The 12164-nt window shown below is 34.3% G+C and overlaps 2 protein-coding genes across 5 annotated transcripts; one reads left to right on the forward strand and one right to left on the reverse strand.

Annotated features, from left to right (window-relative positions):
• The first annotated feature begins 407 nt into the window (after positions 1 to 407).
• On the forward strand, positions 408 to 7964 carry LOC136206264 (mediator of RNA polymerase II transcription subunit 22a-like). Of its 4 annotated transcripts, XR_010676235.1 has the most exons (6): positions 408 to 720; positions 1626 to 1824; positions 4255 to 4320; positions 5026 to 5272; positions 6066 to 6776; positions 7734 to 7964. XR_010676235.1 is itself a non-coding variant. In XM_065997249.1 (5 exons), the coding sequence occupies exons 2-4, from the start codon at positions 1657 to 1659 to the stop codon at positions 5263 to 5265; spliced, it is 474 nt and encodes a 157-aa protein (XP_065853321.1). In that variant the 5' UTR covers positions 408 to 720; positions 1626 to 1656; the 3' UTR covers positions 5266 to 5272; positions 6066 to 6907. The 4 variants fall into 4 exon arrangements, 3 of the variants coding, with proteins under 3 accessions (XP_065853321.1, XP_065853320.1, XP_065853319.1); XM_065997249.1 differs by lacking the exon at positions 7734 to 7964 and having other exon boundaries at positions 6066 to 6907; XM_065997248.1 differs by lacking the exon at positions 6066 to 6776 and having other exon boundaries at positions 411 to 720.
• A 985-nt stretch (positions 7965 to 8949) lies between these two features.
• LOC136205314 (peroxynitrite isomerase Rv2717c) lies at positions 8950 to 11166 on the reverse strand. Its single transcript, XM_065995853.1, has 4 exons — positions 10808 to 11166; positions 10554 to 10694; positions 10220 to 10288; positions 8950 to 9386 (listed from the first exon to the last, which is right to left on the reverse strand). Exons 1-4 carry the CDS (start codon positions 10964 to 10966, stop codon positions 9264 to 9266), a joined length of 492 nt encoding a protein of 163 aa, XP_065851925.1. The 5' UTR covers positions 10967 to 11166; the 3' UTR covers positions 8950 to 9263.
• Positions 11167 to 12164: the final 998 nt, after the last annotated feature.

Here is a 12164-nt window from a genome sequence, read left to right on the forward strand (position 1 = left end):
CTAAAAATACAATTTCATCTATTTGAGAGGTAATTTTTTTACTTTTACTACCTTTCAGCATATTATAAGAGTTATTGTTGCAGGTTTGAGATATCGAATAGATGAAGATTGAGAATTAATATTATGGTTTTTGTATTTAGTTGTTACAGAATAAACAAGTTTAGAGAGTTGGTAAGACACTCATAAAGTTTAGGAAGCTTGGTGAGACAATTATAAAGTTTAGGGAGCCAATCTATTATTATGGTCAAATTTATTAAGAGAACTGATGATGTATTAACCGATTCTTTTATTTAATAGATCATAAACATCTTCGGTTTAAAGAATCAAATTTAATAGTAGATCATAAACATCTTCAGTTTTTTGCCCAAAAATAAATAAACATCTTCAGTTTAAAGCATCAAATTTAATTTCCTTAATGACTGAATAATGGTTACAGTTACGGTTTTAAAAATTGATGTTAAAAACATTAAATAAAAAAAATCGATATTAACTGATGACCAATGTTTACGCTGATTTAATCGTGTGATACAACGCCGTTCTTGGTTCTCTCCTCATCGGCCTTCAACCACTACCTCAGACCTCCGTTCTTCTTCTCATTGGCGATCTTCTCACCAGAAGCCGTTGGTAGCTCGATCATCTCTCTTTCCATCGCCGTTCAACTCCAATTCCACAAAGTTCCACCAATTTCAACTTGTTCAACTTAATTCGGTTTGCTTCAAGGTTAGCGAGCACTTTCCTTAAATTCGTCTCCTCCGATGTTTGTAATTTCCATTGTTGTTTCCCTGCTGCATTAAATTTGTTGGTGGTTTTGCTAAGTTGGGAGCGTAATGCTTAATTACGACCCATGGAGTTTTCAGGGGATTTCGGCTTCTGTCTATCTCACACCTAGTTTAGTTACTGTTAAATTTTCTCAGCCACAGAAAGTATAAAAAATGAGCTGATTTTCTAGACTGGTATTCATGGCTCTGGGGGAACTTATTTCGATAGCTAGATAGCTAGCTGTTTCGAACTCTGGTCTTTGCAAATTTGTCAGTCTGTTTTTTTTTTTTTTTTTTTTAATCTTGGCTTCAATGGAGTCATTTGTGAGGGTGGTGTTGAGCTTTTTTCATTGTCAGGCTATTGGTTTTGGATGTTGGTATGTAAAGTTTTGGGTTGAGTTAACAGCATTCTAAGTAGACTACTTATTTTGTTGCTCTATGCAGTTTTATGGATCCCATTCTCTTAGCTCTCTCTTTCTCTTCAGTCGCCTTGTCATTTTGTGGCTTTCAGTTGATGAATATACAATTTTTCTGCATACTGGTGATTTAGTTTTCTACCGCAGTTGGTATATTAATTTATGATAGAAAGAAAATTGTGTTAAATTCGAGTTGAAAATGAAAGTATGTTGTTGAAAGTCGTGATATTTTAGTAATTAGCTCACTAAATTTAATATTTTGATTGCAGTGAAAATACAAAATCTTTACAATTGAAAAACAGAATATATTGGTTGACAAATAATTGCTCTCGGTCAAAATCGTCTGTGTAGTTGTAGCACATTTCTTTCTTTTATGTTTCTTTTACTGTATCAAAATTACATAGCTTCTCTTCAAAGCCTTCATATGTTATATGATCTCCTAACTTCACAGGTTCTGCATCGGTGTGGTTTAGCTGGTGACAATGAATAAAGGTGGAGCTGGAGCCGGGGTTTCTGGAGGAGGGGGAAGTGGGCCGACAGCAGCTGCAGCTGCAGCAGCCACACAAAAACAGAAGTCGTTGCTGCAGCGAGTGGAAACAGATATTGCCAACATCGTTGATAATTTCACTCACCTTGTCAATGTTGCCAGGGTATTTTTCTTCCTTCCTCTGATCTTTGCTATCTGATGTGCTGTGACGTCATGCTTTTAGTTTCTTGTTACCTTGTTTTTTTCCCTATGGTATGAACATAAATCCAACGGCATTCCTTTTTTTGCTTATTTAATTCAAAAATGGTGCTTATCTCTTGATTAGTTTTTCTCCCTGTGGTTATCCTCGAAGTTTAGTTATTTCCAATAATCACTTAGAATGATCTTAAAGCAGAGGCTGTATTGTGTTACTTATAGCCCCGTTTTGGGGCTTAAATGGTGGAAGTTGTACAGATTTTTTTTTTCTTGGTCTTATTTTCTGTTAAAATCTTTTCTTCTAGTAGTCTATTGTCTTGGAATGTGTTTGAAACATTCTCCTGAAAGCGAGAAACTTCAAAAGATCTCTCTCACAAAGTGGCCAGCATTAGCACAGTTATTACTATGCAAAAGAATATGGAATTTAAGTTTGACAATGACATATTGAGTAGTTGGACTATAGTTAGATTAACATATATAAGCATTTGATAGTTGGAGAACTAGATGATCAGTTGTCAGGTAAGGGTTAACTTGTATCTTCTAGAACCTTCAGTTTTTGCTCCTTCACTATGGCACTAGAGGAAATCCTAGTGTGCAGTACACCACTGCTTTCGTGCCACAGTAACCAGATACTTCAGTCTTTGTCACAATTACGCTAGCTAGGTTCTTCCCCGTATATGTAAGTGATATGATCAATATAGTGCCTGAAGGTTATCATCTTTTACTCTGACCTGAATTGTGTAGTCTAATTATTTAATTTTCCGTGATTGAAAGATTGCTTCCAATATTGTATAGCTAATTGAAAGCATTTTGCCTCTTTTATTTGCTGTTTTTCTTTTGTTGCTGCCATCTTCTTATGATGTGTTTGTCATTTTTCTGGTCACTATGGATTGAATACTAAAATTGCTGATTTCTAGTGTGTAGCCACGAAGAGGGTCTAGGAATGCATCTTTATGAAAACTGATTTTGGGTCATAGGTGTGGAACTACAAGTGAACTTACAATTGTCCTGAACTGCAATTTCTTCATAATTCTTGTTTCTGGCAGTGTCATCTACTTTGAAATAATTCTTTCTTCAATATTTTTTTTCCTTGGGAGGTTTTCTCGTGAGTTTAGAGGTTCAAATAACAGGATTTTTTCTGGGGGTAATAGACTCATTTAATTTAGTTGCTTCATATTTGGCCAATAATAAAATCCAATCCATTTCTTATTTCATGCACAACTCTGCAAAAATCAGTTCCTTTACTGCTTATTTGGAACAATCTTCAATTCATTCAGTCCTTATTCCGTACAACTTTGGGTCCAGTTCACTTCAATTCTATGAATAAAGTTCTATTCTACGGATGGCACTTCATTCCAATTCATATGTATGGATTCAAAATTAAAATGTTATAATTCATTTAAATTCCATTGTTGGGAATAATTAAAATAATACAATGTATTTATTCACTTTATTGTACCTCTTAGTTAAGGATTTACTTGAAATATGGATCGCCTTGGGTTTTAACTGAACATTATTGAATGTTTGCAAAATTATGCAACCTTTGGCATAATTTTCTCTCTTTCAGAATGATGTTGATTGTGTTTGGAGAAAGCAAAAATTCAAAACTTCAATTCGGTTGAATTCCAATTCTCATATTCAGATAGTTTACAATTGCTTAGATATCATTCTTGAAGAGATTAAACCATTTTAAAAGTGGTGTCAATTGGCAAGAATTTAATCATTTGATAAGATTCTTATTGAAAGCTGAAAGCATTTCTGTTCTACTATTATTTTCCATTTAAGCATCAACATATAAATTAAATACATTTATTTGATGTCGTCAATTGAAATAATTTATTTGGTGTCTTAATTGTTTCAAATAATAAAATTGCATTTGATCAGTTCAAAAATTGTCTCAGGCACCTTTGATGTTGTTTTCATCTTAAAAAGGGTAAATTGAAAGTGGCATGATATCGGGAAAGAATTCAAAATAATCTTTTTTTTTTTTTTTTTTTTTTTTTGGTGTAGAGTGAATAATGATTATATTACAGTTTGGTTGGTCCAAACAATAGGTTTAATTAGGACAGTCAGTTTTTGACACGACAACACGATTTACCGAGCCAACCCGTTTGACGCGACCCATTTGACACGATTATCATTTTTGTTGCATTTTTATCATATATAATCATGTGAAGTATACATAGATCATATAACACGATTATGACCTGACAATCGGTTTCGACACCCTTAGGTTTAATTACTTCTATGACTTTCGAACTATCTCTTTATATAATTTTAATTATAAAATTATTTGAACGAAAATCTAGCTAAAAATCGTTACTAACAGGTTGATACACTTATACTTCTATATTTGAATAAAAAAAGATAGTTACATAAAAGATGATGCTGGTTGCAGGTCAGTGAGCCTCCCGTTAGAAACTCACAAGAGGCTTTCATGATGGAAATGCGTGCTTCCAGAATGGTAAGAGCTACTAATCTCCCTCCCTCTCTCTCTCTCTCTCCACTATTTTTTTGAACTAAATGAGGCTTTTTCATCCTAGATTTGTGTTGCATATTAAACTTTTTCTTTTCAAGGTAAGCATAAGTCTTAAACAGTAAAGCTTTCGACTTGTCGAATAAACTAATTATTTCTTGGGTCTATGATTAAATTAAATTTCTTCTAAAACAATTCATTTTTGAGAAGTCCTGATGCATACTGGAAATCTGGGTAAAATACATACCATGGCCCCTGAACTATACTGCCGCTAGCATTATAGCCTCTAAACTTTATTTCATGACAAAGTCATTGAACTTTACATTTTGTAGCACTAAAGTCCAAATTGAAGAAAATTCATTTAAAAATTAACAAAATGATGATATGGACAAGTTTGACTTTTTTTTAATCCATGTCACCTTAAATTATAGTCAAATACTCATTTCCCGGCCATCATTTCATTAACCTTTTAACCGATTTTCTTTACGTTAGACTGTGATGCTATACTGATGCATTAAGAACTTTTATGTCAGGAAATGAAGTTTAGGAGTCGTAGTGTTACTACCCCTATAGTTCAGGGGTCATGGATGTATTTTACCTTGGAAATATAGAGTGACATCTTAATAAGCATGTGAATTAGATTGCAGGGTTGAGACAAGATCTAAATTCATTGTAATGATGTTTCAAATACAGGTTCAAGCTGCTGATTCTATACTTAAGTTGGTGTCAGAGCTTAAGCAGACTGCAATATTTTCAGGATTTGCCTCTCTTAATGACCATGTAGACCAAAGAATAGCAGATTTCGATCAACTGGCAGAAAAAACGGATAGCGTGTTAGCTAGAATAGGGGAAGAAGCTGCTGCAAGCCTCAAGGAACTAGAATCTCATTACTATTCTTCTGCGCAGAGGACAAATCAAAACTTGCAGACATGAACTTAAGGTACTAAAAGAAAAGTTTATGTTGTTAAGTTCTTAAACTGGGTTCTTCCATTCTTGAATTTTGTAGTAAGTTTTCTTCATGCTACAAGGGAACCCTATGCATTGTTTAATCATGTATGAATTTTTAGAGGAAAATACGGGTTATCAAATTACCTCAATCTCAACTTGTAAACCTTTTATGATTCGGTAATGCGCAGATATGCCGGGACTGACCATCTTAGTTGTCAATTGTTCAAGTCTATGTTACAGGGAAATAGATGCGGAAATGACTATATTTGTAAAATCTGTACAAGCAATAGAAAAAACATGTAAATAATAAAAATATATAAAAAGTTCTGTCTGTCTTTATGACAGTTTCTTTTGAATTTTTGCAGTTATGCAAGCCTCTTTCTCTCAGCCACGTTCTTCTTTTGAATTGTACTTACCGTTCCAACTGCACTCCTCCTTTACAATTTCCTCAGGCGATCTTCCACATCTTTCCCATCACTGTTATCCCTATTTCAAAATTTTCTGCTTAGGAATCAACCTTCACTTGCCCCTTTTCCTCATGGATCTCCCTAAACAGCTTGAGCATTTTTCTAATTCCCCAACATACAAAACAGGTAATCGAATTTCCGCCCCAAGTACAGAATCTTCGTCCACCACACCTTCATGGGCTTGCATAGGCAAGTTTGTCACTGAACGTCAAATTAACATCGCTGCAATGAAAAACACCCTTCCTGCTCTATGTGACCTGTCAAGGGGGTTAGCATCCAGTCTTTGAATGATGGTTTCTTCACTTTTGCTTTTCACAGTGAAATTGATATGAAGAGGGTTCTTGAAGGGGGTCCTTGGACTTTCAATAATCGCCTGCTTGTTATGAAGGATCTTGAACCCGGAATGCAAGTCTCCTCGGTTGATCTCAACACTGTTGATTTCTAGGTTCAGGTATCAGATGTTCCTTTCGGTTGTACATCGGAGCATGTTTCTGAAGTAATTGGGAATTTCATCAGTCGATTTGTCGAAACATATTTTCATAATTTTACTAGGCCATGGCAAACTTATATGCATTGGAGATAAGTCGGAGGTTTGGCTGTTATTCCTTTATGAACACTTGCCTTTGTTCTGTTATATTTGTGGCATTATTGGTCACACAGACACAGCTTCTGCCAAATCCCTGTTTACAAACAAAATTCTGATACCCCGAATTTGTACGGAGCTTGGCTTTGGGTTCCTGATGGTCGTCCTCCATTCGTACTACCAACAAGTGTCTGAGGGATGATTCAATTGATTTTGATCAGTTAATGCTTCTCCACGCCAAATGACTACTTCTACTCTGATCCCATTCTTCCCGGAATCTGTTGTTGATGAATACAACTACTGTCTCTGCTGCAACTACTTCTTTGCTAGAAGGAACTGGTCATCAAGGCTTCAGAATGTGGATGAGGATACTTCCTTGGTTTGTTTTTCTAATTGTAAACGATCAAGGGCTGATTCTTTGGCGTCAACATCAGTTTGTTCAGAAGGTATTGTTGAAAGTCAACCCAACTTTATCTTTCTTATGGAAACTAAAGCTACTAATTCTCACCTTCAGTTCATAAAGAATCGTCTCAATTGTGAGGGGTGTTTTATTGTTGAAATTCAGGGTAGAAGTGGGGGGGGGGGGGGGGGGGGGGGGCTTGCCTTTCTTTGGAAGATGAAGGACACAAATAGATCTTCAAGGTTACTCAGAATTTTTTTTTATCGATGTTATCATTCCCCTCCCAAATTTCAGTCAGTTTCGATTCACGTGTTTTTGCTTCTTAGGATCTTCGGAGTCTCAGTCCCCCTAGCTGTGTGGTGGTGACGTTAATGACTTGGCTTACTCCTCTGAAAAATAGGGCTCTTTTAGAAGGTTTAGAGGATTGCCATCTTGGTGTGAATAGGAGGAATGTGAAGTTTTATTGAAACTGTAAGCGTTTGTATTCCTGGCAGAATAGGTTCCTCTCAAAGAGCAGGCCTTGATGTGCTGCTAAAAGTTGTTATTCAATCTCTCCCCCACCTTCGTCTAGAACCAGGTTACTAGTCCTTCGCTCAGGTTATTCATCTTTCCATCAGCCTTACGCATCAGTGGCAGGTTGCTCAAAAACCTTCGAATAATAATACTTGACCGTCTTCTTCTCATCGCCTTGCTGCAAGTCCACGCCGTCTCTGCTGCCTTGTTGATGCTGGTTTTTGTGTGGATGATTACATGGAGCTCTTTTGGGTGTGTTTTTAAAGATGTACAGTTGTGGGTTATGATTCTGACATTCTCAATCGTTCTTCTCCTAGTTTTGCTGAAGTTCTTGCTATTCAATTTCTAACATCCATCCGCCAGAGATCAGTTAATTTCCCCCATAGACCCAAAAATTTAGAGGGGTTGGCATTTCAAATTAATTGTTTTTTAATATCTCTATTGTGTTTCAGGTAAATCATACCGATAATTGCTTTTTTTTTTTTGATAGAAATTGGGACGAGACAGAACTTGGACGGGATGAGCACCCAAGGCCCAAGAACTGACAAACCCACAAACTGATAATCGCCTAATGTCACAAAAGTTTATTTTGTAGGAGTAAAAGAAACCATCTTTTAAAGTTACTTTGAACCTTCTGAGAAAACTGACTAGAACACTTATGGGGTGTTTGATAATGCAATTAAGCATTTAAAATCAATATATTATGTATTTATTAGTTTTAGTTTGTTTGATAACCACTTACAAATTTTATTTAGCTAAAAACAATCAATTATATTTAACTTACAATTTTAAGTTCAATCTTACTAATAATAATAAATTAAAATCATGAATTTAAGTTTTATTTTAGGATTTATTACACAATTATATTATTTACCAATTTCATCATTTGTAACATTCAAAACTTAAAATTTAATATTTATTCTTTTTTTTTTTGAGAAAATGCTTGTAATTTCATTAGATAAAAAATACAGAAGTATAACAAGCAAAATATAAGGAATAAAATCTCACATGATTACAGACTAAAACAAATACAATATCCACGAAGGGATAAAAATGATTACAAAGAGCAAAAAGAACTCATAAAAGGCACAAAAAAACACAAAACTACAATATATTTCTCGTTAATCCAAATCAGTAGAAAGACATCTGCAATCCAAACTTCATCCTCTAGACCATTCCGAATATTCGGATCTGAATCCTTTTTTTTGTTGCAACCACGTAGATTTATTGATCTATGGATAAGATAAATCATTTTCGCTCTTGCTAAATCCGAAAAAAGCATAAACGACAGAATAATAGAAAGCAGATACAATCAGACGGATATGAAATATATGAACACTGACTAAAAAAGCAATAAAAAAATTACAGAAATCGAACCCGGTGTGAGGAGGAAGAAGGAAGATCCTTCGTCCTCCTCAAAGTAGATCAATAAAATAGAAAGATTGATAGGAAAAGAGAAAGGAGGAAGACAGGAGTTTTTTTTTTCGGTTTCCTGGAGAGTTTTAAGAGAAAATATATTGCAGGGTGGAAACTTATTATTTATTCTTTTAGTACTTAATTGAACTTGGTCTATTTCAACCAGGTCACCTAAACGCCACCCATAGGTTAAATGAGGTTGTGGGAGCTAAATCAAAACGAGTGTCTCATAATAGTAATTTAATACATATGATGCTTTCATGGTCTAGTTAAATTGACTAAATATCTTAGCATTTTGGAATGTTTAAAATGACTTTAATTGGTAAAAGATGCAAGTTATTTTATTGATGCAAAATAAATTTTGTTCAAATTTAAGTAATTCTTGGTGCAATTTACCCGTTATGTTTCTCAAACTTTGAAAATAGTGGTTAGATTGGCATTTCTATCACGAATTAATCTTAAAAGTTTATTATCAGCCAAAAGAATTGGTCATATGGAGTTTAATCATGTTATGTTGATTCCAACTTTATAGGAATTTAAAACCAAATAGAGAGAGGCAATGAAAGAAAGATGCCATATTGACATGTTGAGCAATCTTGAACAACTAGAGCTTCTTGAGCACAGCTTTGAGATGAGGTGTAAGATTTGTGAGACCAGTAGTAGCCATATGTACTACATAACATAATTCTCCATTCACCACTTCAAAAACTCGACTTATCTCTTTCACCTGCAACTTCCAATATCAAATCCATTAATACCACTTCAACACAATCTTCTAAAACAACCAAATGCATTGCTTCAATTCTAAGCAAGTTTCCATCTCATTTCATCTATAAATTAAGCACAAATAATCTACAAGCGATTAGCTGTTCAAATAACTCAAACCTCCTCCCACCAGACCTGAATAATATTTCTTAATATATAAAGATTGTCAAAATACAGGCGAGACAGTACTAATGAATTGATAATACGTCCTCTCCGGTTCCTATGTGAAGTCAAACCGGATCAAATGTATGGTCTTACAAAGGTCATCATACTCCTATTTGGAAAACCAAATTAGGCTTGTGATACAACTTTCCATAACAGGGATTCCCTCCCTTGATAGGGAGTCTTATTCCTACACATATCTTATATATATACAAATTAGAATTACTTCTAACCTATATAATATATGTATGTAGGTTCATTCCTTTAGCAGTTATTCATGTATACAGGGGCAAAGACTGGAGGGCCTACCCGGCTGCCGGAATCACCCCTACCAGGGATGGTTCCGGTCCACCTGTCTCCGAAAGATTGGGATTTGAGGTGTCAAGATGGCGTGCAAATTTTATATTCGCCACTGTATGTTCATAGACTCTTTATCTAAGAGCAGAAAAAAAAAAAAAAATCTAAGCAAGTCACCGAGTTTAGCATCGGACAGTCCCCGGTTAAACTACCGACACTACTATTAATCTGCAGGTTAAAAACTGGATTAAAGCGCTAATATATCCGATTCACTAGAGGTCAGGACTGACGCTTTATTTTATTATAAACCATAATAAGTATAGATTGTGATGGTACCTTAGAAGCATTGCCCACCAGTTCACTGTGAAGGTTGATTGTCTTCGCTTGTGCATCATAAGTTCCTTTCTGTATTAAAGCAACACGCCTATCTTTTTAGCTCAAAACTCACTAATGCAATATGTGATCAAAATAGAAAAAAAAAGTGTCCAATAATAATTATTAGGATTAAGGACTAATTTGATCTTTCAACTTGATATGCAAGCGCAAGTAAACTAATTGATCTTTCAATTTGCTTGCAAATTATCATAAAATGAACATTTAACTCGTTATCCTGCATCATAATGATACTGTAGGGATACTGTTCTATCTCTAATTATAACAGGAAACACACCTGAACTTCAACAAGAGCGGTGCTCTGGGAGATGACAACTTCAATTGTTCCATCAGGCTTAGGTCGCCAGTAGCCGCTCTCTCCATGCATAGGCTCCCCTGAGCTCAGTTTCCAAGTCTTCTGAGTGTAAGATATCACTGGCTATACAGCAGACAAATCAATTTCCAATTTAGCTTTCTTATAACTTCCAATTAAATGGAAAAGATCGAGATTGAGATTGAGATTGAGAGAGAAGTATTGTTCAGATTAAGAACCTTGCCAGAAATGGGGGAAAATTGAAGCTGTTCGCCGTATTTAAAAGAGGAAATGGTGGGATACCCACCCTCGCCTTCACCCTTCCATGTCCCCAGAAGGAACGAGAGAGGTGAAATTGCTGGGTGCAAAGCTGCCGCCGGCGATGCATCGGAGCTCATCGATCGACTAGTTGTTGACTTTTCCTCGATTTTTCCACCAAGAAGCTCAAGCTCAAGCTCGCTCTTGGCTTTGGTAGCAATTAGCAAAATAACAAACAAATTAGTGTGAATCAAAGGTTCAAAACCATCCCAATCTACGGATAAACCGAGCCTTTTCTTGCTCTTAAAATGGATAGGACCAATTTTGACGAGATCCGTACTCTGGCTCTGTTCTTTATCGTTGGAAAAAACTGAACTGAACTTAATTGAACTGAACTGAATACTGCTGAATACTGAACTGAATTTAACTACTGAATACTGAACTTAACTGAACTTAACTGAATGCTACCGAACTTAACCGAACTTAACAATAATGATGATATTAGACTTTAAAATAATTTTCATGATAATATTGGACATTAATGAACTTATAATAATAATAATAATGATTCAAATAAATTTAATAATATCAATAATAAATAAATATATTATTAAAGATAAAACTAAATTGAATATCAAATAAAAGCCCCAGATGATAAAATCTTGGCTCGATAAAAGCCTATGAAATTAAATAAAAATGAGTCTAATTAAAATTAAAAATACAAATTACATGCAAACACAAATTTATATATAATTTAAAACCTATGAAATTAAATACAAATCTTCATATGAATACAAACTCTTAACTTTTTATTTTAATTAAGGGTTAAAGTGCAAAAATAACGTTTTGGGTCAGAAGTAATTTTACCTCTAACGTCTAAAATGGTGGAATTTTATCTCTAACATTAATAAATTAGATAAATTTGAGAAATAATTCATAATATGGATGCAATTCCTAATTTTTAAATATGGATGCATACTTTAGTTTTTTTTTATTAAACCATATATACTTTAATAAACTATCATTTCTTGACTTTTATCTAATTTATAGATAATGATAAACTATAAATAATAATAATAATAATAATAATAAATAATGATAAATTATAGATAAATAATAATAATAATTATAATAAATTCTATATAAATAATGATAATATAATAAATAATGATAAATTACTGAATACTGAAACTGAATGCTGAAACTGGATGCTGAAACTGAATGCTGAAACTGAATGCTGAACTGAACTGAATTGAATTGAACTGAACTGAACTGAACTGATTGTTACTGAAATTAAGTGATAAAGAACAGGGCCTCACAATTGTAGAAATAACTTAA

Source organism: Euphorbia lathyris, chromosome 9, assembly GCF_963576675.1.
Source record: "Euphorbia lathyris chromosome 9, ddEupLath1.1, whole genome shotgun sequence".
Lineage (NCBI taxonomy): Eukaryota > Viridiplantae > Streptophyta > Magnoliopsida > Malpighiales > Euphorbiaceae > Euphorbia > Euphorbia lathyris.